At 41.4% G+C, this 25,809-nt stretch overlaps 3 protein-coding genes across 6 annotated transcripts in view; 1 reads left to right on the forward strand and 2 right to left on the reverse strand.

Moving 5' to 3' along the window:
- Positions 1 to 3,316, forward strand: part of LOC123506908 (bifunctional protein GlmU-like) — a 66,500-nt gene extending 63,184 nt beyond the window's left edge. For 2 of the 4 annotated variants that reach the window (XM_045259301.1, XM_045259299.1), the window contains exons 2-4: positions 787 to 870; positions 995 to 1,123; positions 1,852 to 3,316. In XM_045259301.1, coding sequence (XP_045115236.1) covers positions 820 to 870; positions 995 to 1,123; positions 1,852 to 2,139 — 468 coding nt within the window. In that variant the 5' untranslated portion in view covers positions 787 to 819 and the 3' untranslated portion in view covers positions 2,140 to 3,316. Of the gene's footprint in view, positions 1 to 491; positions 669 to 786; positions 871 to 994; positions 1,124 to 1,851 lie in introns of all 4 variants that reach the window. The other 2 variants (XR_006675550.1, XM_045259300.1) reach the window with 2 other exon arrangements.
- LOC123507269 lies at positions 2,159 to 3,232 on the reverse strand. Its single transcript, XM_045260041.1, has 2 exons — positions 3,213 to 3,232; positions 2,159 to 2,600 (listed from the first exon to the last, which is right to left on the reverse strand). The coding sequence occupies exons 1-2, from the start codon at positions 3,230 to 3,232 to the stop codon at positions 2,159 to 2,161; spliced, it is 462 nt and encodes a 153-aa protein (XP_045115976.1).
- On the reverse strand, positions 3,061 to 22,076 carry LOC123506903 (cysteine sulfinic acid decarboxylase-like). The gene is made up of 11 exons (XM_045259289.1): positions 21,775 to 22,076; positions 11,611 to 11,905; positions 10,106 to 10,290; positions 7,583 to 7,689; positions 7,316 to 7,431; positions 6,747 to 6,998; positions 6,302 to 6,366; positions 6,074 to 6,152; positions 5,172 to 5,371; positions 4,526 to 4,670; positions 3,061 to 3,595 (listed from the first exon to the last, which is right to left on the reverse strand). Exons 2-11 carry the CDS (start codon positions 11,890 to 11,892, stop codon positions 3,413 to 3,415), a joined length of 1,614 nt encoding a protein of 537 aa, XP_045115224.1. The 5' UTR covers positions 11,893 to 11,905; positions 21,775 to 22,076; the 3' UTR covers positions 3,061 to 3,412.
- Positions 22,077 to 25,809: the final 3,733 nt, after the last annotated feature.

Consider the following 25,809-nt stretch of genomic DNA (forward strand, 5'->3'; position numbering starts at 1 on the left):
GAGAAGAGCTTATGGTGTAAGAATGCATCATAATAACTGGATGTTTTAAGGATACTCGTTTTCTTTTATGATACATAGAAGAAAACGAGCGTAGAAGTAGGTAGACTTATGTTTTTTCATGTTAGTAATTTTGTTATTATTGTCATAGTCTTTCAGGTAATGAGTTATGTAGTTGTGAAGTTGATAGGTTATGTAAACAATGTATTTTAACAATCCTAACACACGGCTATGAGAGCTGGAGCCTCACTAGACTTTACTACTGTACAAAAAAGGAATGATTTGTTACGGAGGGCTGGAAGTATACCACGGAACGAAGAGAGGGTGTGAGACTGCTATCGTGTTTAAGAGTGCGGCACAACAGTCTGGAATTTGGTATGGAATTGATTCACGTGAGATGGGTAGGTGAAGAGGATTCATGAAATGACGGCATTGCCAGTTTGCCACCCGAATGTCCTTCAAACTCGCCTGTTCTAGCGGGATTTACTCATCAGCAGCGTCAAGCCTTCAGACGGGGAGAGAGGACGCCGCGGGGAGGGATTAAGAAAGGAAGGGAACAATAGACACCTGCCGAAACAATAACAACAGACAAGGAAGCCTCACACAACTTGACATGCATCTGAAACACGCACACTCTTCACGCTAAGTGGAAAAAAGCTGGAAGTAAATGAGTGAGTGTAAAGGATGAATCTGAGTGAGGGAAAGATATGAATGTTGAGTGCGTGTCTGGGTGAGTAAATGACCACTGACTTACCCACATTAACTCAGGTGCTCTCTCTCCACTCACAGGTAAACCATCTCCAAAGAAATAAGGAAGGAAGGATGGCGAGTAATTTGAAAGTGCATATGCTTCGGCTTATTCCTGGACAAGAGGTAAGATCTCCTCCTCCTCCTCCTCCTCCTCCTCCTCCTCCTCCTCCTTAGCTAGTTGGTACTATAAACAAATTCAAACAGCCTCTTACTCCAACCACCACCACCACCACCACCTCTCCCACAGGTGAAGGAGGCGCTGGAGGAGTACGTGCGCCGCCATGCTCCCAGGGGCGTCTTCGTTATGACCTGCTGCGGCTCCGTCACCTCCGCCACACTCCGCCTCGCTGCTAACACCAACGGGGAGACCAACAAGGTAAGGCAGCGTCCTCCCTCCGTCAGCGCCTCCCTCTGTGCCTTCAGTATTTTGTCAGTATTTATTTTCAGTATCTTCATGTATTTCTTTTATATTAGTTTGTGATTCTTTCTTCCTCTCCTTCTTCCACTCCTTCAGTTGTCGTTGTGTTATGTAGCCTACAGTGAAGAGCGTTTTGCTGTTACTGCTGTTGTTGTTGTGATTATTGGCATTATTATTATTATTATTATTATTATTATTAGTAGTAGTAGTAGTAGTATTGTTATTATTATTGTTGTTGTTGTTGTTGTTGACATGTGTACGTTGTCAGTAGTAGTAGTAGTAGTAGAAGTAGTAATAGTAGTAGTAGCATTAGTAGTAGTAGTAGTAGTAGTAGTAGTAGTAGTAGTAGTAGTAGTAGTAGTAGTTTCAAGACATTTGTCCCTCACTTCTGAATAACTCATGAACTTTAAGGAAACCGGCAACCCAGTGGGCCTTTTTTTTTTCCAATTTTTGTTGCCCTTGGCCAGTTTCCTCTCCTGCACAAAAAAGTAGTAGTAGTAGTAGTAGTAATAGTAGTAGTATAAGCAGAGAGAGAGAGAGAGAGACGCACACGCCATACTCTAACAAAACTCTTGATTTCCTCTCTCCTCATCCACCACCACCACCACCACCACTACCACCACCACCACCACCACCACCACCACCACCACCACCACCACCACCACCACCACCACCACCACCACCAGATCAAGACCTACAACCAGCACTTCGAGGTCCTGAGCCTGTCTGGGACGCTGAGCAAGGGCGGCACACACCTGCACATCTGTCTGAGCGACAATGAAGGAGGCACCGTGGGAGGGCACGTGATGGGCGGCCTGCGGGTCTTCACCACTATGGAGGTCGCCCTTGGTGAGCCCCTTGACCTGACCCTTGACCGTGCCTTCGACGACTCCACTGGCTTCCCGGAGCTCACCATCACTAGGGATGCAGAAGATAGCGCTTCTCAACACCAGCAGAAGGAGGGTAGCGCTTAGACCAGTAGGAGGGTAGTGCTTAGATCAGTAGGAGGGTAGTGCTTTTCAACACCAGCAGAAGGAGCCTAGCCCTTCTCAACACCAGCAGAAGGAGTCTAGCGCTTCTCAACACCAGCAGAAGGAGTCTAGCGCTTCTCAACACCAGCAGAAGGAGTCTAGCGCTTCTCAACACCAGCAGAAGGAGTCTAGCGCTTCTCAACACCAGCAGAAGGAGTCTAGCGCTTGTCAACACCAGCAGAAGGAGTCTAGCGCTTCTCAACACCAGCAGAAGGAGTCTAGCGCTTCTCAACACCAGCAGAAGGAGTCTAGCGCTTCTCAACACCAGCAGAAGGAGTCTAGCGCTTCTCAACACCAGCAGAAGGAGTGTAGCGCTTGTCAACACCAGCAGAAGGAGTGTAGCGCTTCTCAACACCAGCAGAAGGAGTCTAGCGCTTGTCAACACCAGCAGAAGGAGTCTAGCGCTTGTCAACACCAACAGAAGGAGTGTAGCGCTTCTCAACACCAGCAGAAGGAGTGTATGCCAAGAAATTCAGGTGATGGATTGCTGAGGACTCGTTTATCAGATTAATCAGTGAAAGAAGGAAATGACTGGAGTTGATGGTGAAAGCTGAAGTGCACTCAGATATTCAGAAAAAAAGAAAGAAAGAAAAAAGATGATAGAAACAGGAAAACATGAGGAATAGATAAATTGGTAAATGGTAAATCATAATGAGCAAAAAAGTGATAAATGGCAAAACTTAATGCATAGATAAGCTGATAAATGGTGAAACATGATGATATTGGTGAGAGATAAAAACACAATGAGTAAAATAGTTGATAAATGGTTAAAACAATGAGTACAAAAGTTGATAAATGGTAAAAACACAATGAGTAAATAGAACGATAAATTAATAAAGTGAAGGTGTAATTTAGAGTGAGGTGAATAGTGGAAGTAATTTATTGTGCACAGTAACCCAATAGAATCTGGAGATACACAGCATTGAAAACACCTAAAGCGTAATAACGAGCATGCCTTAACCAGAGATCAGGGGAAAAAAAAATCTCTTAGCTTACGACACAGAACAGCCATTTACTCATCCATCCATCCATCCATGTATAGTGCCACCCATTTAAACCTTCCCTCCTTTTCCAATACCGGAGAGAAAATAAAATAAATAAAAGAACTCAGTAAGCTTAAGACATCCATTCATTCATCCACTAATTCATTCATTCATAAATTCACATCCCTACCACCCATCCCACCCTCCCTCCCTCTATCACAGCGTCACGCCCCTCACAGGTCCTCCCCGAGCCTCTCTATCTCATCCAACACGAAGTCCATGTGGGCGGGCGTGGGCGTGGGCGTGCAAGTCGTCACCATGCGGAAGAAATTGACCAGTTTCTTGTTGGCAATGGGAGAGTAGCCCACCATGAGGGTTCCCTGCTGCACCATCCGCTCCTTGACTGCCGGGGCCACCTGGGGGAGGAAGGGGGTGAGATGAGCTGGTGGGAGAAAGTAAGATTGAGAAAAGAAGTAGAGTATGTAAAATCTCCTCTTCCTTCTCCTCCTCCTCCTCCTCCTCCTCCTCCTCCTCCTCCTCCTCCTCCTCCTCTTCCTCTTCCTCTTCCTCCTCCTCCTCCTACTACTACTACTACTACTACTACTACTACTCCTCCTCCTCCTCCTCGTCCTCTTTGTTTTCCTCCTCCTCTTCCTCTTCCTCTTCCTCGTCCTCGTCCTTGTCCTCCTCCTCCTCCTCCTCCTCCTCCTCCTCCTCCTCCTCCTCCTCCTCCTCCTCCTCCTCCAGAATTTCTATAATGAAATTCAAACCGCCTCTTCCTCCAACCTTTTACCTTACAAGTAGAAGAAATGAGCTAAAAAGAAGATAAAGACATAAAAAAAAAAAAAAATCTTTACATTTAAGATGATAGAAAAAAAAAAAAGATAATTTGAAGAAAAGGGAACAAAGACACTCGAGACACCAACTGAATAAATGAAGACGTAAAAAAGATAAAGAACCGAAGTACAAAGAGAGAAAGAGAAGAAAGAAATATTAGAAGAAAGGAAAGACAACATGAAAAAAGAGATGGGAGTTGTGAAGGGAAGGGGATGAAAAAGGGGGTTTGTGGAATGGGAGTGGGTGAGATAGAGGTTTGGGGGAGTGGAAGGGGTTGAGATGGGAGTTTGGGAGTTGGAGGGTTTAGCGAGATGGGGGTTGTAAAGGATGGAGTGGGGAAGGAGTTGACAATGGTTTCTTAGGGAATGAAAAGATGGAGTGGTGGAATAAGATGGTGGTTTCGGTGAGAGGAAGAGCGAGCGGCGATAGGGGTGTTCTCTCTCTCTCTCTCTCTCTCTCTCTCTCTCTCTCTCTCTCTCTCTCTCTCTCTCTCTCTCTCTCTCACCCACCTTGGACACCTGCACCCACCACTCCGGCGTCTCCTCCTTGCCTCTCATGCTGGGCGGGATGAACCAGAAGCACACATTGGTACACTCAGGCTCCTGCACCAGCCTGAACCTGCCCTCGCGCCGCTTCACCTCCGCGCTCAGGTGTCTGCCAGGTAAGGGTGCCAGGTGAGGTGTGAGGCAGGAAAAAGTGCGTCACTGGAATTTGTCTATTTAAATTGTTGTCTTTCTGTACTCTTACTCGTTTGTCTTTGTATAATTTTCCTTGTTGGTCTTTTTAACTTCTGTATTATGCCTTTTTTGTTCAATTTTTTTCTGAACTCTTTATTATATTTTGAATGTCTTTTTGTGGGTTTATTTGAATTCTTACTGGTGTTTTTTCAATTCCTATTTGTTTATTTCAAGTTTATCTTTTATCGTTTTGTCTTATGTTTGTCTTTTTAACTCTTGCCTTCCTTTTAACTCTTATTTGTCTTTGTAAACTCATATTTATCTTTTTGTAACTCTTATTGGTCTTTTGAATTCATGTTTCTCTTCTTAATACTCCTCCCTTATCTCTCTCTCTCTCTCTCTCTCTCTCTCTCTCTCTCTCTCTCTCTCTCTCTCTCTCTCTCTCTCTCATCCCATTTCCACTCATTTTTCACAGTACCTGGAGGCGTGGAAGGCGGCATCTACGCGCGCCTCCAGCAGGGACAGGCCGTGCACTTTCATGAACACCCACAGCTTGAAGGCGTCCACCTTGCGGCCACACTGGATACTCTTGTCCCCAGTGTCATAACCCACGTCGTAGAATTTGTCCTGCTGGAAGAGGTACGTGGCGCGCGCCGAGTTGCACTTCTTCAGCAGGTCCTGTGCCGGGAGGCGGAGAAGGTGTTATATCCCTCACACCACTTAACCCCTTCAGTACCAGGACGTGTTTCCATACTTATTCTGCTTGCTATTTGGTGATTTTATACAGCTTCAGAAACTCATGTAAAGATTAAAATAGTGAAGACTGTGACCATTAATCTTCTGACCTCCATAGACCCTTCCTAATGTCACTAAACTGGTCTAATCACATCCAAAACTCAAGGTAGAAATGTGTTCCAGTACTGAAGGGGTTAAAGACCTCTGTTAGACACCTTCTTAGCCTCAGCCTGTCTAACTGTGAACTTAACCCCTTTAGTACCAGGACGCGTTTTCAAATTCCTTCTGGCTACTATTTGGTGATTTTATACAGCTTCACAAACTTATGTGGGGAATTAAAATAGTGAAGATTCTGACCATTAATCTTTTGACCTCCATAGACCCTTCATAATGTCAATGAAATGGTCAAACTATACGCAAAAGTCATTGTAAAAATGCGTCTCAGTAGTGAAGGGAATAAGGTATCAACTCCCTGCCTGCTTCTCTATATCTTACTTCCTATGACTTGAACTCTTTTAGGAAGGAGATTTTAAGACACGTATCCTTCAATTTTATCTTTTTTGCTGGCACCCTCACTAGTCTTTTTAATTGACGTTTTTTCCTTTACCCGGTGTTCTTCTCACGTAAGAGACGAGTAGTAAGTACCTTGTGTTTGGTGAGGAAGACAGAGCACTGCAGTGAGGTTCCCAGCATCTTGTGAGGGTTCCAGGACATGGAGTCAACCCTGGGGGACAGAGACACGGGGCGGTGAACGAAAGAAGCAGTAGGAGGAGGAGGAGGAGGAGGAGGAGGAGGAGAGGAGAGAGAGAGAGAGAGAGAGAGAGAGAGAGAGAGAGTGTAAGTGTACTGTGCAGGTGCATATAACCACCTCACCTGTCAATTCCCTTCATCAAGTGTTTGTATCTTCGGGAGAGGATGACGGAGCCGCCCCAACACGCCTGCAGGAGGGAGAGTGTTACCGTGAGCGTTAGGTCGAAACACACACACACACACACACTCTCTCTCTCTCTCTCTCTCTCTCTCTCTCTCTCTCTCTCTCTCTCTCTCTCTCTCTCTCTCTCTCTCTCTCTCTCTCTCGTTACCATCCGTTTCTCTATATAAGGAATGTAAACCTAACCTAACCTAACCATTCCATCACCACTGCTTCTCTCTATAACGTAAATCTAGCACACCCGTCACCACTTTGTCACCACTCTCCTCCCTAAATAAGGAATATAAACCTAACACATGTCACCACACCGTCACCACTCTCCTCTCTATATAAAGAAGTAAATTTGACACACACATCACCACTCCCTCACCACTCGTCACCACTCACATCAACATGCAGCCACAGTCCCTCCCGCTCACACACGGCCGCCAGCTCCTCCAGGGGATCGAAGGCGCCAAGGACAGTGGTACCGGCCGTGGCGTTCACCATAAAAGGCTCCTTCCCCTCCTCCCGCGCCAGCTTCACCGCCTCCTTCAGCGCCGCCGGCAGCATCCTCCCCTGGGCGTCCGTAGCCACCGCCACTGCGTTGTCCATGCCCAGGCCGAGCCACGAGGCGCTCTTGCTGATGGAGTAGTGGCCCTGGAGGAGGAGGAGGAGGAGGAAGGTGTGGGTATAGTGAGGACGCTAGGTTGATAATGTGTGTTTACTTTCTCTCTCTCTCTCTCTCTCTCTCTCTCTCTCTCTCTCTCTCTCTCTCTCTCTCTCTCTCTCTCTCATTAATTTTCTCATAATTTTTCCTTTTACTTTCCTTTTCTTTATTTTTCTTCATTTTGCCTTATCCTTTTTTTTCTTTCGTCTTCACCTAGCTCTATTCTCTCTCTCTCTCTCTCTCTCTCTCTCTCTCTCTCTCTCTCTCTCTCTCTCTCTCTCTCTCTCTCTCTCTCTCTCTCTCTCACCTGGTCGGAAGTAAACACCACGAGAGGCTTCTGGTCGAATATCCCGGTCTTCTTGATGTTCGGGTGGCGGCGGTAGCGAGCGAGAACCATCCCGTACATGTTGCTGATGCTTCCTCCTGTAGATACCAACCCTCCGTCAGGCACCACCACCACCACCACCACCACCTGAGACTCCGCCCCTCACCACACACCTTCAGTCACTCTCTCACATTCCCTCACACTCACTCACTCAGTCGCACATTCACACACATGACTCGTTGCCCTCACCAGGAGCGAAGATGCCGTCCCCTTCAGACCAGCCCAGGAGCCCCACCAGGTGTTCTATGACCCTGTGCTCCACCAACATGAACACTGGGGCTACCTCGAATGTATACCTGGCACGGGGAAGGAGAGGGAGTGTGGGTTAGTGACTGGTAGGGCTGCAAAGGGAGTCAGAAGAAGATGCATGGGACAGGAAGGTTTGAAGACTCGTTCATGGTGGTAACTGTGACTAGAGGGAAATGGCAAAAGAAGAAGAAAAAGGCTGGAGATTGGAATTGGTGGTGGTGTAGGTGATGAATGCAGTAGTAGCAATGTTAGTGGTAGTTGCTGTAATAGTAATTGTGGCGCTATGGGTAAAAGTAGTAGTGGTAGTGTTGGTATTTATGGTAATAGATAGATGGTGGTGGTAGTTGTGGAGATAGAATGAAAATTGTAGTAATAGTAGTAGTAGTAGTAGTAGTAGTAGTAGTAGTAGTAAGGACACTGTACACGTTACTTATATATATTCTTTTCTTTTTAATTCTATAGAAAAAAAAATTTGCATTAACTATAATGTATGTTGCCATCCAAGGTATTTATTTGAACTCATCAGTACAGAACCCCTAAACAAAGAAAACACTTATTCAGGTCCCGACTCGTTAAACTCGGGTTTCTAAAGCGCCTGGCAGTGTTCGAGTCATTGATTGGAACCTTCGACTTTGAGGAAAGCCACGCGCCGATCTGGCCGTCTCGCTCAGTGGTGTATAGCCTGTTCGGTATAATTCTAGTTTCTGCCCATACTCCCCCCTCCACCCCCCAACAAGCTTGGGGACAGGTGGGAATGCGGGATTTTGTGTGGGGTACATGAAATGCGTCGGAAATGCGTATTTTTTGCGTAAAATGGAAAAAATTCCCGTTAAAAGTCTACGTGATTTTCATTACTAGTTTCATGACGTTGATGAAGCCAACAACAAGCCACGGAGCTCCATCACACTCGGAAATAAGCAGTACACTGACTTGCATTTGTTTATTGCTGGGGTTTGTGGGTAACTAGTGAATAGGATTCTTATTGTGTCTATAGTTCTTTTGTCCAATGACGTGCCACCACCTCTTAACACCACAAGCTGCGCCAATGGGAATTTGCTATATGTATTCGAAGGCGGGGCACAGCTGGGCAGACAGGTGCACAGAGATCTGTGTGCGCAGTTGAGCTATGGCCACCAGTGACATTAGTTGTAAAGGTTGCGAATTTGATTACTGGGAAATCATCGCTCCTGCGATGCAAGTCAGTGTACAATCGAGAAGAGGACCAGCCAGGACCTTCATCCTTTCATTAAGGTATTGTGAGGAGGGTATTGGTAGAGGTAGGGCATATTGTGTGAAGCTATAAGAGAACTGGTGTGAGGGAAGGGAAGCTGCCCCAAAGCAAGGATACAGTAGGTTAGGTTTATGTTAGGGTTAGGTTAGTGTTGGGGGGGTCCGGGGGGGCGCAGCCCCCCTGGCTAGGTTTGGTTACGTTAGGTTAGGTTTATGTTAGGGTTAGGTTAGTGTTGCAGGGGGGGTCTGGGAGGCGCAGCCCCCGGCTAGGTTAGGTTACGTTAGGTTAGGTTTATGTTAGGGTTAGGTTAGTGTTGTAGGGGTCTGGGGCACAGCCCCCCGGTTAGGTTAGGTTACGTTAGGTTAGGTTTTTGTCCTTAGATTTTTTGGATCGCCATATCTCGCCTCTTTTGGCTCCTCCCCATAACCCCGATTCCCACGTGCCCCAAGCTTGTTGGGGGGAAGGGGGGTAATAGAAAAGAATATGTAAGGAGTTGCTGTTCTATAGATTTACCGAATTTCCGAAATTAGTAAAATTAGGAAACTTGTAATGAAAATTCCGTAGACTTTTTAATGGGAATTTTTCCATTTTACGCAAAAAATACGCATATCCGACGCATTTCATGTACCCCACCCAAAACCCCGCACTCCCACCTGTCCCCAAGCTTGTTGGGGGGTGGAAGGGAGAGTATGGGCAGAAACTAGAATTTTACCGCGTGTTCTTTGCTCAGTGCTGCGACCGACGCGGCTGACGTGTTTTATTTTTTTTTTAAGATTTCGTCACCTTATTTCGATCAACTCTAGATGGCTAATGTGAAAGTTGCGGTGTTTTCAGCTTTTTTTTTTCTCATCATACTGATGATTTTACACTTCTGCTTCGAAGAGATAAACGCCCGGAAACAGCAACTAATCACATCTTCGGCCTTGGATAAATATTGACGTTATGAGAGCAAACAGTGTTTCCTCCCTCTACACTTCACTAGAACTAGTCCCAGCCTACACCACCACACCCTGCTATCCTCTTAATAATAAGCCTCACCACACTTCCTTACACTTCACTAACTAAAACTACAATTTACTTCACAATTACTGCGCCTTACACCTTCTATCCTCTCACTAACAGACCTCGCACCACACACCCCAGTATCCTTTCCCTCCCTATATCCTACCTTCAGCCACTCTCACAGCCAACACACTGCCCCCACAGAGTCTAGCTTCTCAGGTGTGACTCACGAGTTAGTGTTGAGAGCCTCGGTAAGCCAAGCCCCGGTCAGCGCCACTTCGTCGATGCCTCCGTACAGCTGGTTGTAGAAGTGCGGGTGTTGCGTCTTGACACTGTAGTGCACCGCGGTTTCCAGGACTCGCCCCGCCTCCTCCAGCGAGCAGCCTTCCTTCCCCACCGCCAAGTCCAGTTCCTCCTGCCGGGGAATTTGAAGTATGAATGTTCCTTGGTCTTCCTTCGGTGAGTCAGGTAAGAGACATTGTATATTATAAAACAGTTCTGCCCCTCACCCTCGCTACTTTCAAATGGCTCTTTTTTAATTCATGCGAGTTTTTATCATGCTTTTTATGTTTCTACTGACTGATTAATATGATTTTTATTGTCAAAAGGAGAAACACTCTCGAGAACGACTAATTATCTGCATCCTTTCGAAATATAGACGTGGTGAGAGAGCAAAGCGTTTCTGAGTACGAACGAGCCCATATGAAGCTATCTTGTATTGCTGCCTTGCATTGTTTAGATGAAAGCGAATTAACATAGTCATAAATGTTACATGGAAAATCTTGGAACAAACATAAAAGAAAAAATAAATAAACACAGGAGGTTAAGAGTGTGATTGGAACTGGTGTCTTATGGTAAAAGAGGAGAGTTTCCCATGCAGCAACTTTATTTGACGATGGCTATTAATTTTACTTCCCAAGGAGAAAGAATACTGGTTGTATTATCCGTAAAAGTGAAATTAAGACAAAAATATAAGATGACCGTAAGAAGGAACAAATTGAACGTTACACTGTTACTAATGCTTTATAAGACTACTAAATGTGTCACTTGTTGCTGCAATACTCTACTCTATAATCATTTAGTCTGTACTGACGAGGACAGTGACATGGTGAGGTAACTGGGATCCTGCTTCTTTCATGCTCACCTGGTCAATGTTCACTTCAGTTCATTATTCCCTTTCACTCATTTTTTTCAACATTTATTCCTATTTTGTGTTCGTATTTTGGCATAATGAAACCTGGTCTTTACACTTTACATATTGTCCAAACCTTCCATTAGTAATCCATATAATTCTTGTCAGTGATATTTTCTTACAATTAATGTCTGCTTTACGTGTAACTGTTTATTCAGGTACTATCATTCATTCATTCCTTTACTTATCCAATGATTGATGATTTCCCACGTGTTACGAATACTGAACCACTAAATCACTGGTATGTGACTCAATCAACACCTGGAGTGAAGTGCTGAACTGGGAAACTGAGCTTATTGAGGATGGAAGACTAAGTACTCTCTGTTCGGGAGAATATTGCGCTTAGTCTGTCGGATATTGGGTAATAGTCTGGCCAGCATATGAACACTTCCCTCCACAGCGCGGCCTTTCACCTCGCTTCTGCTGCTGAGTCAGGAGTGAAGGATCTCGTTATTAATGCGTATTATCAGGTGGATGAAAAGAAAATGAAGACCACATGATGTGGCGTAGGTAAAGCTAACACACACACACACACACACACACCTTTAGTTCGTGTGGATGTTTGAAGTGAACCACTTTTTCCGAAGCATCGAGTCCAGTCACCAGCTTCGTCTTCAGCACCAGGTCCAGCACATGGCGCAGCAACCACCCCTCGTCGCCCTCCTCCCCCGTGCCGTTGGAGTGGCCGTTGGAGTGTCCATTAGCAGTGAAGTGCTGTGGTGCAGCGAGGCCATTCAGCTGCTTCACCCTCGCCTTTAGATGGTGGGTGGATTTTTCTGCCTGGTGGAGACTGGCGGGTGTCTCGTGATATCCGTTCGTTGCCATGGTCGCGTCAGATCTGGCGGGAAGAAAGATCACAGGTAAGCAGGATACAAGTGTTAATTAATTGTATTACACGTGGCTGTCATTAGTTGAGCGCCACTCGGTCCCGGTGTGTGCCAGCAGCTGTTTGCCTTTTTATTGCAAACGAAAGTTTGACTGCTTTGAACACTTTTTGAGTTAATTTCATCGCTATATTTGGTAAATCTTCTAGCCAAGTCTTCAGCCATGTTGATGACAGCACGTGTTCCCTGGTGTGCAAAAATGTGTCGAAATTAACAATATTGGATCGTGTAACTTGAATAGATAATTACTCAATAATCTGACTATTTAGATAGTCACATACAAAATATACGAAGATGATGTTTTACCTGCTAATGACACTGACACCTGTCATTTGAGTCTAATTGATTTTTCTAGACAATAAATCCATCTTAAAGGTTTTTAAAAATAGGATTTGAGCCACTTTATCACTATGTCAGTGATGTCTTTAGGAATTACAAATTCAAACTGGTGCTTCTAACAAGCCAGAACACTTCGTATTGGCAAGATCAAATTAAAGGCAGCATGTGATTAACAGAGAGGCGCTTACCTACCGTGACTAAAGACATACTGTGAGTGTCTGACGGTCTTTATTTGTGCATTGTTCCTGTGCTTCGTTTTCTTTCCCATCATTACATCATTACCATCGTAAGTTTCTAAGTGTTAACTGACTAGTGTATAATTTGACTTCATAACCACGTGTAGCTGCCACCATCATCACCATTACGATCACCGCCACCATCATCACACGAAAGTCACCACCATTACATTTCAGAACCAATTTCCTCACACAGCCACGTACGTATACATCTTCCTCCAACCCTTCCATTCCTCAATTTTTTGTACACAACATGGCTAAACTGGAGCAAGGAGGAAGCGTTAAGTGTTATCAAATGTTCCCAAGTGTTCTCGCTGCCTCATTATCGCCACAGTTGCATGATTCCATACTTCACCCACCAACTAAAGTATCGATTTCTGACTCGAGCGGCACGAGGCAAAAGCGTGATGTGTACAGCGAGAAGTGGAAGCGAGAGTTGGACTGTTTGTTCTTTAATCTATTCCAAGTGTTACTAATTATATCGTTTTTTTTTCTAATCATGGAGGTGTTTAGATCCGGCAGTTGTAGGGTTAAGGAAGTGAAATGTAATTTTTTGCACGAGAGGAGGAAGTGAGCGATGTGACGTAAAGAAGAATAAGAAAAATATGTAATCAAATATATAAAAGGTTTGAAAACTACTTGCATTATCAAAATAAATTAATAAGGTGAATTCAAATAAACTTGTTAAAAAGAAGTCATTCTGGCTTCAAACTTTTTTTTATGCAGGACGGAAACCAACCAAAGGCATAAAAAAAAAAAAAAAAAAAAAAATATATATATATATATATATATATATATATATATATATATATATATATATATATATATATATATATATATATATATATATATATATATATATATATATATATATATATATATATATATATATATATATATATATATATATATATATATATATATATATATATATATATATATATATATATATATATATATATATATATATATATATATATATATATATATATATATATATATATATATATATATATATATATATATATATATATATATATATATATATATATATATATATATATATATATATATATATATATATATATATATATATATATATATATATATATATATATATATATATATATATATATATATATATATATATATATATATATATATATATATATATATATATATATATATATATATATATATATATATATATATATATATATATATATATATATATATATATATATATATATATATATATATATATATATATATATATATATATATATATATATATATATATATATATATATATATATATATATATATATATATATATATATATATATATATATATATAAAGGCCCACTTGAAGTGCTAGTTCCCTTAAATGAATTCATGAGTATTTAACGTTTATGGGCAACGAATGTCTATGCCTATGGGAACCGAACGTTAATGGGTATTGAAAACGTTTATCGGTACCGAACGCTAATAGGTACCGAACCTTGGCAGGTTTTGAACGTTTAAAGGTACACGACCAAATTAAAACGTGTCCGCGTCATGTATAATGCGAATGAGAGAGGGAGTCGTTATCAAGGCGACGTGACGTAAATGACAATGGTAGACCATAATAGTAATGTCTAAACTCGCTTGCTTGCTTGCTTGCTTGCCCGAAACACACACGCACACACACACACACACACACACACACACACACACACACACACACACACACACACACACGCCCGGTGGCTCAGTGGTTAGAGCGCTGGCTTCACAAGCCAGAGGACCGGGGTGCGATTCCCCGGTCGGGTGGAGATATTTGGGTGTGTCTCCTTTCACGTGTAGCCCCTGTTCACCTAGCAGTGAGTAGGTACGGGATGTAAATCGAGGAGTTGTGACCTTGTTGGCCCGGTGTGTGGTGTGTGCCTGGTCTCAGGCCTAGCCCAAGATCGGAAATAATGAGCTCTGAGCTCGTTCCGTAGGGTAACGTCTGGCTGTCTCGTCAGAGATTGCAGCAGATGAAACAGTGAACACACGCACACACACACACACACACACACACACTATGTTGGGGGATCAGATACTTTTTAACTTTATAACTAACGCTGAACCCTCGATTTATTATTTATTGTCTCTATTTGTGAAGCCTCTGATGCATGAAAATGTGTTATAGAATTTAATGAGAAGTATTTTGAACTTGACTGAATTAGAAGAGAGAGTTAATACAAATTGTGACCACCATCAAGATTCCCGCAGCAGAAATCATAGAGAATTATAGTGATCAGTAAAAGTGACGAAATGCTGGGAAATTAACGCCACACACACCCAATCTTGACAAATCAGAGGGTTGTTTGTTTGTTTGGTTATGTAAGAGGGACTAGCCAAGAACAACAAAAAGAGCGAGATAAAGACCGAATTATGTGCCACGAAGAAATGTCACAAGGGGCATCAAAAATCGGAGGACAAGTGTCTTGGACTCTCCCTCTTGAAAGAGTTCAAGTCACAGGAAGCAGGAAAGCAAAGCAGGTAGGGAGTTCCACAGTTTATCAGAAAAAGATGGATAGAATAGGGGTGAAAAACTGTTGAAAGTCTTGTGCATCTAGACCGTGAAAGAAGAGGGCCAATTATCAAAATCAGAAAAGCAGTTACCGTGAAAATAATGATAGAAGATACCAAGAGATGCAACATTGCGGCGATGAGAGAGGCTGAAGACAGACAGAATGATATGGATGAAATATGGAACTCCTTTTTCTTTTTTTGTTGAAGATTTACTATATTTGTTTTTATTGCAATTATTTTTGTTCCATTATGTATTATCATGAAGGCAGCGGCGTGTATAGCGGCGTGTGTGGCTTTCTTACTTCTAAACACGCCTGAATGGGAAATGGCTTTGATTACCGAACGGTACGTTAGGATAACAAGTATGGCCACTTTTTTGCACCTACCAGTTGAAGAAAAAATAATGTGAGTAAAGATATCACTTAAACTAGATAAAAAATGAAGTCTCAATGAGAGAAAGTTTGAAAGTGATGACAATGAGATAAGAAGACAGTGACTTGAACTATGCGCCCACAACAACATTCTGTACGTGGCAGATCTCTCGCTCACTTGTCCGTCCGTGGAGTAGAGACAGAAAGCAAGCAAAAGTTTGACCATTCTGCGCTTTAGTATGATGCACTGAACAAACATGCGTGTGTACATAGCATTGTAAACCCGAAATTAAGGCATTAAACTATTTTTGATAAGGCTAAACAAGGACACACACACACACACACACACACACACACACACACACACACACACACACACACACATGCGCGCGCGCCCGGTAGCTCAGTGGTTAGAGCTTCACAAGCCAGAGGACCGGGTTTCGATTCCCCGGCCGGGTGGAGATATTTGGGTGTGTCTCCTTTCACGTGTAGCCCCTGTTCACCTAGCAGTGAGTAGGTACGGGATGTAAATCAACGAGTTGTGACCTTGTTGTCCCGGTATGTGGTGTGGTGTCAGGCCTATCCAAGGATCGGAAATAATGAGCTCTGAGCTCGCTCCGTAGGGTAACGTCTGGCTGTCACGTCAGAGACTGCAGCAGATCAAACAGTGAAAGTGAAACACACACACACACACACACACACACACACACACACACACACACACACACACACACACACAGCCACGCCAGCAACACATGGGCCAGAGTTCCTGAAACTCTCTGCTCTCACCACAAAGATTATCCCATTATCCGAATCCTCAAGACTGTTGTTCCCTGTCAGTAATGTCAAAACCTTGATAATCTGGCACTAGAACCATTAAAACATCCTTTAAACCCATGTCACTTCAACTAAAGTCTTTTGAATGTAGTGGAAGTGTCAAGAATGTTTCAGAACAACTTGTATTGGTGAATTGAGGTTGTAATCTGCCACTAAGACTCCGGATATGGTTTCTAAGCTTGTCAAATCCAATCCCAGCCTGCCCCGCCCCGCCACGCCCCGTTCCGCCACGCCCCGCTTCGCCCGCCCCACCTCGGTCGGCTTCTGTAGTGCCAATGTCAGTGCCTCGTCCCAGGGTCAAGAGGTCTGTGCTATCAGGCGTGCGTGTGTGTGGCACTGATAAGACAATCATCTCCTCCCCCCCTTTTTTTTGAAGAGTCGTTGTTGTTGTTGTTGTTGTTGTTGTTGTTGTAAGTGATGGTGGTGGTGGTGCTATTGTTATTGATGGTGTTGTCATAGATTATCATTATTATTGTTATTATTATTATTGTTATTATTATTATTGTCATTGTTATTATTATTATTATTATTATTATTATTATTATCATTATTATTATTACTATTATCATTATTACTATTATTATTATTATTATTTTATTATTATTACTATTATTATTAATACTATTGCTATTATTATTATTATTATTATTATTATTATTATTATTATTATTATTATTATTATTATTATTATTATTATTATTATTATTATTATTATTATTACTGTTATCATTATTATCATTATTATCATTACTAGTAGTAGTAGTAGTAGTAGTGTTTATCTTTATTATTATTACTATCATCATTATCATGAGACTTATGATGTTCATACAGATTTTATCACCTTTGTACATATTTGCTTGCACGTGGTGTCAGTTTTGAAGTGCACAAGTATCGTGACCCGATAATGATTGGCATGAGTGGCGGCGGCGAAGTGTGGGGCGCTGACGTGGCTGGCGCGGGACGGCACCACGTGTCAAACCAGCTGGGCAAGGGTGGCCAGGCTGTGGGGGTGGGGAGCCTTGGCCTCTATTCCTTCCTATCAGGGTTACGTGTCGTGGTGATGTCATCCGGCTCCTCTACGAATAGTACTGGTGATGGCACAAGACTTTCTACATTCTTCCTCTATTCTGCCCACCTCCGTAAAGCAAGAGAGAGATTTCAAGACATTTATTCCATTCTTTTGGTTAACTCTCTTGACCCTGCTCGGGGACCAGCATCTCAGTGGGCCTTTTAGTTTAATCGCTTTTGTTGCTCGTGGCCAGTTGTTTGTTTGTTTTTTTCTCTCTCTGACATAAAAAAGTAAACCAATACAATCTTTCATCTCCTTCATTGATAAGACTGTGAAACTCCCTGCCTGCTTCTGTATTTCCCCATTCCCACGACCTCGGTTCGTTCAAATGAAGGTCACAGGACACTTCCTAGTTTTGGTTGATCCTTATGTCTTTTTGGGGACTGTCATCTCAGTGGGCCTTCTTATATGAATTTTGTTGCCCTTAACCAGTGCCCTTCTTATATAAAAAGTAGTAGTAGTGGTAGTAGTAGTAGTAGTAGTTGTTGTTGTTGTTGTTGTAGTTGTAGTTGTAGCAGTAATTAGCGACAGCAAATATCTTAATAGAAATATAGTGGTTAATATGAGTAGTAGTAATAGGAGGAGGAGCTGGTGGTGGTAATGGTGGTGGTGGAGCTGGAGCAGGACGAAGAGGAAGAGGAAGAGGAAGAGGAAGAGAAGGGATATTTTACTGTGAGAGCCTTGAGGTTTGGGATTCTCTCTCTCTCTCTCTCTCTCTCTCTCTCTCTCTCTCTCTCTCTCTCTCTCTCTCTCTCTCTCTCTCTCTCTCTCTACTTTATTTCATGTTTTGCTTTTTCTTCTCCACCCAGGTGTTGTTGTTGTTGTTGTTTGTTTGTCGGTTGACATTTTGTTACAATCGTTTTTTACTTTGTGAGAAGATTATTTATTTATTTATTTATTTAATATGTGTGTGTGTGTGTGTGTGTGTGTGTGTGTGTGTGTGTGTGTGTGTGTGTGTGTGTGCGCGCATGAATGTCAAGTTCAAATCATGCTATGAGCTGAAGTAACTTAAGCCACGAAAGCTGAAAAGAGTAATAATGAAGATGAATTATCGTGTCTCACTCCTCTCCTGCATAGTCAGGCCGCTGTAACGTCGCTTAATCACATAAACGGCAAGATTAGAGCCATACACTCCCACCGAAAATGTACCACTGACCTATCCATCTAAGCATCCTTGAGGGGCCCACTACTTTTTGCCTGTCATCGTTGTTGCGTTACGTGAGGTGGGGCCGTGCTGGGGACGATGGCGTGAGATGCGAGTTAGGACTCATTGTTGCCACTTATGTTCTGTGTTAGGTGAAGAGTTGTGTCGTATTCAGGAACGCTTTGTTCCCTCTCACCATAACAATTTCAAAGACCACAGAGATAAATACCCAGGTTTTCATGAGTTGATGTAGAAATATTGTTAATCTGACAATAGAACTGTAAGAGCATCGTTCAAAATCTGTCTCCTTTCAACTAGACTCCGAGCCTTTTCAAAGTGGTGTGCAGTAAGAAATTTCAGAATGTGGTCATTAGTCTCAGTGGTGATAAAGAGAACAGGTGTTGGTTATGTCCAGCAATGTGGCGTGTGAGGTGAGAGGTGTGCAGCTTAGCCAGATAATCTCTGCATCACGTAACAGAGCTTCTCAGTATCGTGCACCATGTGTTTGCATGTGTGGGCGTTACCACGATGGTTTATCGCGATAATGATATCGGGTTATCGGTTATCCTATACTTGCTTTGCTGCGTTATTGATTCATCGATATCGCTGATACTTTTGGTTCTAAACTAGTCTCTAAAACAAGAACATGTTGAAGTTCTAAATTTAAAAAATCAAATATAATTGTTTTACTTAAAACATTATTATTCATTAGTGAAGAGACGGGATAAACATTGAAGTTTTCTTTCTAGATCTTATAAGACAGATTAAAAGTAGCTTTTGTTTTAATCATTTCAATTAGTTTAGAATATCAATGTCGTTATTGCTAGAATTGGAATTTTGGATTTATCCATATATCGGTTATCAAATTGGGAGATAAATTTACTGCCAGTTATCAATTCGGCAATTACCGGTAATGTTATCGTTATCGGTTTATCGGTTATCATGACATTTTTCCGTTATCGCTCCCAGCTCTGAGTATAGACGTCACTATCGGTAATCTGACTCAAGCTTCAAGAAAGAGAGAGTTGACAATGCTGCTATTACATTGTTTGTTTCTTCTTCTTTATAGTCTCGTATGTTTGACACTTTTTTTTTCATAAGTGTAAAATTTTCTTACCATTTACTTTATTCTGGTATGTTTTAGTAGCAAAGAAGTCATTTTCATAATCAGAGAGAGAGAGAGAGAGAGAGAGAGAGAGAGAGCATACAATAGAACACACACACACACACACACACACACACACACACAAAAGACGTCAAACTATTCAGTCACGTCACCCCTCGCTCTCTCTCTCTCTCTCTCTCTCTCTCTCTCTCTCTCTCTCTCTCTCTCTCTCTCTCTCTCTCTCTCTCTCATATTCAAGCAGAGTAAACATGCTTTTTTCTAAGGTTTAATGAGTACGAACTTCAAAAAATCAGTGGGTTGTGTCAAGTAAAATTTTCTGTCTTAAAGTATCTAGGAATTTTAATTTGTGATCTTTTATGTTCCAAAAAAGCCACACGGATTTTATGGTTAATATGAACCTGAGTCAAAAATACAAAAGGGGAAAATGCAATCCATGTGTACACCTGCCCTGATTAGCGAGTGTTACTTGGCTCACCCGTATTACAATGAACGATTTTTTTTTTTCTTCTTACATTTATCAGCTTTGTATTTCTTCTGAGTGAGTGAATGTCTACAATCTGTGTCGGCTCAGGTGAAGAGGTGAAGCTGAGTAGGTGCCAGAGATAATGGATTAATGAACAGCTGAATTGTTACCTTTATTAAGCGAGTGAAAGGTAATGGTTTGTGTTGACTGAAGTAAAGGTTTGTGTTGACTGAAGTAATGGTTTGTGTTGACTGAAGTAAAGATTTGTGTTGACTGAAGTAAAGGTTTGTGTTGACTGAAGTAAAGGTTTGTGTTGACTGAAGTAATGGTTTGTGTTGACTGAAGTAATGGTTTGTGTTGACTGAAGTAATGGTTTGTGTTGACTGAAGTAATGGTTTGTGTTGACTGAAGTAATGGGGTTGAGCTCACCAATAACGGATTAAACAGTGAAGAGAACCTACTGTGAAAATAACTACAAGTGACAGATAAACCCCTTCACTGTGAGAGCAACAATGAAAAGCACTAAAAGCAATGTGTTGTCTTTATAACCATCTACAACAAAAAAAAAAAAAAAGGATAAAGAGAAGGATAAATTTTGCAGTTTCTAGCTTGCATAATGTTCGGAAGTGGCTGTAGAAGTAGAAGAATCAACTCAGAGCGGTCAGTGATTCAGGTTAGTGGCAAAGAGCAGTGCAAGGGTTAATAGACAGTTGCATGGGAAGTTCATACTCATCCAATCTCTGGCGTGGTAATGACCGTAAATGGTGAAAATGATAGATGAGCAGCTGAAAAGTTCGTTCATTATCGATACAGTAAATGGTAAAAATAATTAACTAATATCCGGATCATATAATGCGGTCTATTTACACGGAGCAGGTGTTAGTGTATCGAATTAACACCGTACTCAAACAGAATTACGAGAAGACACAAGTAAAGTAATGACATAATCGCGTTTTTTTTTTCACTTTTTCTTTTTAGTAATAAGCTCTGTTCCTCGAGACTGGCAGTTAATATCTTGCCTAAACATTCTGGCGCTTTCTTAATTGGAGCAGAGAATAGTATGGGTTTTAAAAGAGTAGTTGTATGACCCTAGAAATAGTTTACCAAAAGGAATCTGCAGCACTAATAAACAAAACAAAAAAATAAACGCCATCACATTCCGACTAGTCACCTGTGTGTATGTACTCAGAAATTAATACTTTTGAGAGCCCGAAGTGATTAAGAATACGACATAAGGGCAAGAGAAGAAACAGAGGCGTGATGTATCGCAGAAGAGAGTAGATATGCAACACTAATAGAAAATGCACCGTGAGAACTTGACTTTTTCATCTGTCAGCCTTCAAAGTAGTAATTTTGAGAAACCGAGATGTTTGAGAATGAGGATTTTTAGTGTAAGAACGAGAAAGCTTGAGTCATGCAAGAGTAAATTTGCAGCAATAATAGAGAAATAAGTGTCAGAATCCGAGTAAGCATGCATGTGGCCTCCAAAAACAGTTCGTATTAGGGCATGAATTGTATACGAGGCAATAAGTGCAAGACAGGCGTGAAGTAGCGAAGCATCGTATCTGAAAACAGTCCTTCTGAAAAAATGATCTGTTAAGAATACGAGGCTTTTAGTACAAGAGAGGCATGAAGTATAGCGCGAAGTATATCGTGCAAGAGAGTAAGAGCTAACGTACTTTGCGAAGCGTGGGCACAGTCTTGCAGGGCCTGGAAGTGTGAGGGAAGGCGCCGCCAGGACAACTCTTTATAGGCGCACCCTCGTTCAACTTGACCCTCGCCTCCCGGGATGTTGAATGCTAGATTATTCAACACGGTGTTAAAAGAGTTGATGAAGCCGGTATTACACATTGGTCTGAGTTGTTTCCGAGGGGGCAACAGTGCAGTGGTGTGCTTGACTGTGCATTAATGTGGTGCATGTATAGAATATTGTAACTGAGTAAAACCTTTGCCTGTGTCTCTGGCCTTGCAATGCGCACTAATTAAGTCAGTGCTTCCGTTTGTCACTCCCCGCGTCATGCACGCACACATCGAGACTGACAGGAACGAACGCTACACACTTACACGCACACACAAGCTCGTACAAAATGAAATAAAAGGGAAAATAAATAAGTACGTATATTAAATTTCGCCACTCAATTTACAGATAGGAGACTCAAGGGCCGCTCAAATTCCAAATCAGCCGCCATGATGGATGCAGGTGCCAGTGAGGGTGTTTTTTGTGAGGATATTAATAGGTGGAGAGATGAGGCACGTTCCCCACACACCTCGTATAGTTAGTGTGTGTGTGTGGGTTCCTGTGGCGGTGGTTGTGTTGCAGTGCGGCCTGCGTGTGGCGGGCCGCTGTCCATGTGCTCATCACGTGATAGAAATTTCCAAATGCCACTTACTCCTCTGCCGCCGCCGCCACTGCCGCCTTATCGTTGTTTTATGTAACTTTTCCAAATGCGAGTGTCTGTTACTGGGCCGGGTGTGTGTGTGTGTGTGTGTGTGTGTGTGTGTGTGTGTGTGATAACATGCGTATATGAACTTCTAGATCTCTCTTTTAGTTCAGTCCGTTATTATTGTCACAACTCGTTATTGCTGTTGTTGTTGTATTTGTTGTTGTTTCAACTGCTGCTACTGCTGCTACTACTAGTACTACTACTACTACTACTACTACTACTACTGTTACTGCTACTGCTACTAATACTACTACTACTATTGCTACTGCTGCTACTACTACTACTGCTACTACTACTGCTGCTGCTACTACTACTGCTGCTGCTGCTGCTGCTGCTGCTGCTGCTGCTGCTACTGCTGCTACTACTACTATCTCTAATTTTGCTGCTGCTGCTGCTGTTACTGCTGTTACTACTACTACTACTACTACTACTACTACTACTACTACTACTACTACTACTACTACTACTACTACTACTACTACTACTACTACTACTAATAATAATAATAATATAATAATAATAATAATAATAATAATGATAATGATAATGATAATAAATAATAATAATAATAATAATAATAATAATAATAATAATGATAATAAAAATAGTAATATTGATGATGATGATGATGATAATAATAATAATAATAATATTGACTGATAATAATAATAATAATAATGATATAGATGATAATAATATTGATAATGATAATAATAATGATGATAATAATAATAATAATAATAATAATAATAATAATAATAATAATAATAATAAGTAATAATAATAGTAATAATAATAATCAGAGTAATGATCATAGTAACACTACTACTGCTACTACTACTATATATTATAGTAGTAATAATAATAATAATAATAATAATAATAATAATAATAATGAATAATAAGTCACTACTACTACTACTACGTACTACTACTTCAACGACTTCTACTATTACTGTTGTTTTTTTTGCTGCTAGTGTGACTGCCATGAGGTTCTCATGTTTTGTGGAGAAGGCTGGTTGGTCTTTTAAACAAATTATACATTACCCTTTAATTGTTTCTTTTATTTGTTTGATTTATTCTTTTATTATGTAAGGGGAGAAAATTTGCCCAAGGGCAACCAAAATGATTAGACAAAAAGTCCCACCGAGATGCCAGGTCCAGGTTATCAGTAGTGGAACTTCATCCTTGCACTGGGAGAAAGAAGATGGAGGCAAGTGAGGAAGACACGTAACGAGCAACGCTGTCTTTGGGCGTGGGTCAGTGGGGTCGGTGTCTTGGTTAAGGGAAGAACACCACCACTGTGGTCAAAATCCTCCCAATTTAAAACAATCTACTTATTTAATACATTAACATACCAACACTAATGATTCTTAGCGATGAAGGTTTCTTTTTAATGTTTTTTTTTCATTTCATTTTATGTGTACATTACTTTGAGCATAGTTAACATTCTAACCATACCATAATTTCGTACTGCATCAATGTTTCAACTTTTAAGTGGCGGCGCCGTAAGAACGCGATGCTGCGGCGCCACAACATGAAACAGTCACTCATCCGTATCCACCAGTCTTCCCGCAGGTCGAAGCGCTCTGACAAACTTTAACGACTCATCACCAGATACTGAAGGGAACAAATGTGTGTGTGTGTGTGTGTGTGTGTGTGTGTGTGTGTCGAGGGTGGTGGGGGATATTTGTCATGTTATTCTTCCTGTTTGTTTGCAACTGTGATACTACAAACTGCTGTTACTATCACTACTACTACTACTACTACTACTACTACTACTATAATAATAATAATACGCTTGAACACTTCTGCTTCTCTACTATAACTTCTAACATTACTGTACTATACTAGATCTTAACACCACCACCACCACCACCACCACCACCTCGAGTGCAGAATCTCGAGTATACAGAATCACTTCAGCGAAACTCCAAGATACGAAATGCTCCAAAAGTCTGAAAGTCATCGAGTGGCGAGATCTGTGTGTTGATGATTTGACTAAGCTTAACTCGCATGACAGGAAGGCAGTTGATATCGTAAGCAGCTCTCGTGTTTATGATATTCTGAAACACTTGTGGTTGTATCTCTATTACTTTCAAATGGCCCTATAGTTAAAGTGACACGTTCTTTTTTAAGGTTTTCATGATTATAATGACGGATAGCAAGATTTCTTCATTATTAATAGGAGAAACAATCTTGAGTACCCCTCTAATCATATATGTGGCCTTTGAAAGTAGTCATGGTGAGAGGGCAAAGGATTCTAAGAGTATTTTAACGGTTTTAGTGAGAGATTAACAAGATTTCAACATAATTAATCGGGAATAATCGGGAAATAATATTGAGAACACGAGTAATCATCTGTGGCCTTTAAAAACAGTAGTCATGGTGAGAAAGCAAAGTGTTTTTAAGGGTATCTATAGTTTCAGTGAGTTTAACAAGATTTTTACTATATCAAAAAAGTACACAGTCTTGAGAATCAGGCTAATTATCTCTGTGGCCTTTGAAAGTGATCATGGCGAGGGAGCAAAGTGTTTCTGAATTCAGGCTTTCGTTATTGGTGATTTATGGCGCAAGTGTCCCTTTAATGGTTATACTGAATGATAACAACCATTTACGTCTTTTGCTTCCCGCATTTCTCCTCCGTTTTAAATTCGCTCAGTACTGCAGGCAGGTTATAAACTTTATATCATCATCCTTTAATAGTGCACGAAACATACTGTATGATCATGTTCACTAGTCGAATAACAAAAAATAAGCACAGGTTTTGTCTTGCATCTTTATCAGTCTTAACTCACTGAATATTACAAACAGTATCCAAACTTTATGCTGTTATCTATACGTCGTGAAAAAATAACGTATGATTACCGTGCCCAACGACAGCGATAGAGTAACGTAGCACATTCACCTCTTCGTTGCTCACTGTCTTTCCTTAGTCTTAATTCAGTAGTGCACCACCAGATTCCAAATTTCATCCTGCTATCTGCTCGACATGAAAGAAGAACTTGTAACGGTGTTGGTTGAGTAACGAGACGAATTTACCAAACACGAAGAGAGTGAGGAAGACTAAAGAGAAAGATTATAGATGAAGTAAAAGAGGACAAGCATGTAACATTAAGTGTGACAGACTATTCATGAGACATCTCCGCGTCTCACCTCCGCTTCCTTCAAAGGGCGCTAATTGAAATGACAGATTCCCAAGGGTGTTTATACTATATTCTACTAACAAATGAACAACATTTCTACAATATCTAAAGGAGAATCACCCTT

Source organism: Portunus trituberculatus, chromosome 21 (assembly GCF_017591435.1).
Source record: "Portunus trituberculatus isolate SZX2019 chromosome 21, ASM1759143v1, whole genome shotgun sequence".
NCBI lineage: Eukaryota > Metazoa > Arthropoda > Malacostraca > Decapoda > Portunidae > Portunus > Portunus trituberculatus.

Excerpts from the sequence above, each read along its gene's own strand:
- LOC123507269 (XM_045260041.1), bottom strand. The coding sequence starts at position 3,232 with ATGGATGGATGGATGGATGA. Across the intron at positions 2,601-3,212 it reads ATGGATGGATGGATGGATGA|CGCTAGACTCCTTCTGCTGG; the intron begins GTAAATGGCTGT and ends GGTGTTGACAAG.
- LOC123506903 (XM_045259289.1), bottom strand. The coding sequence starts at position 11,892 with ATGGCAACGAACGGATATCACGAGACACCCGCCAGTCTCCACCAGGCA. Across the intron at positions 6,367-6,746 it reads GACTGTGGCTGCATGTTGAT|GCGTGTTGGGGCGGCTCCGT; the intron begins GTGAGTGGTGAC and ends TCCCTCCTGCAG. Across the intron at positions 3,596-4,525 it reads GGTGGGTGCAGGTGTCCAAG|GTGGCCCCGGCAGTCAAGGA; the intron begins GTGGGTGAGAGA and ends TTCCTCCCCCAG.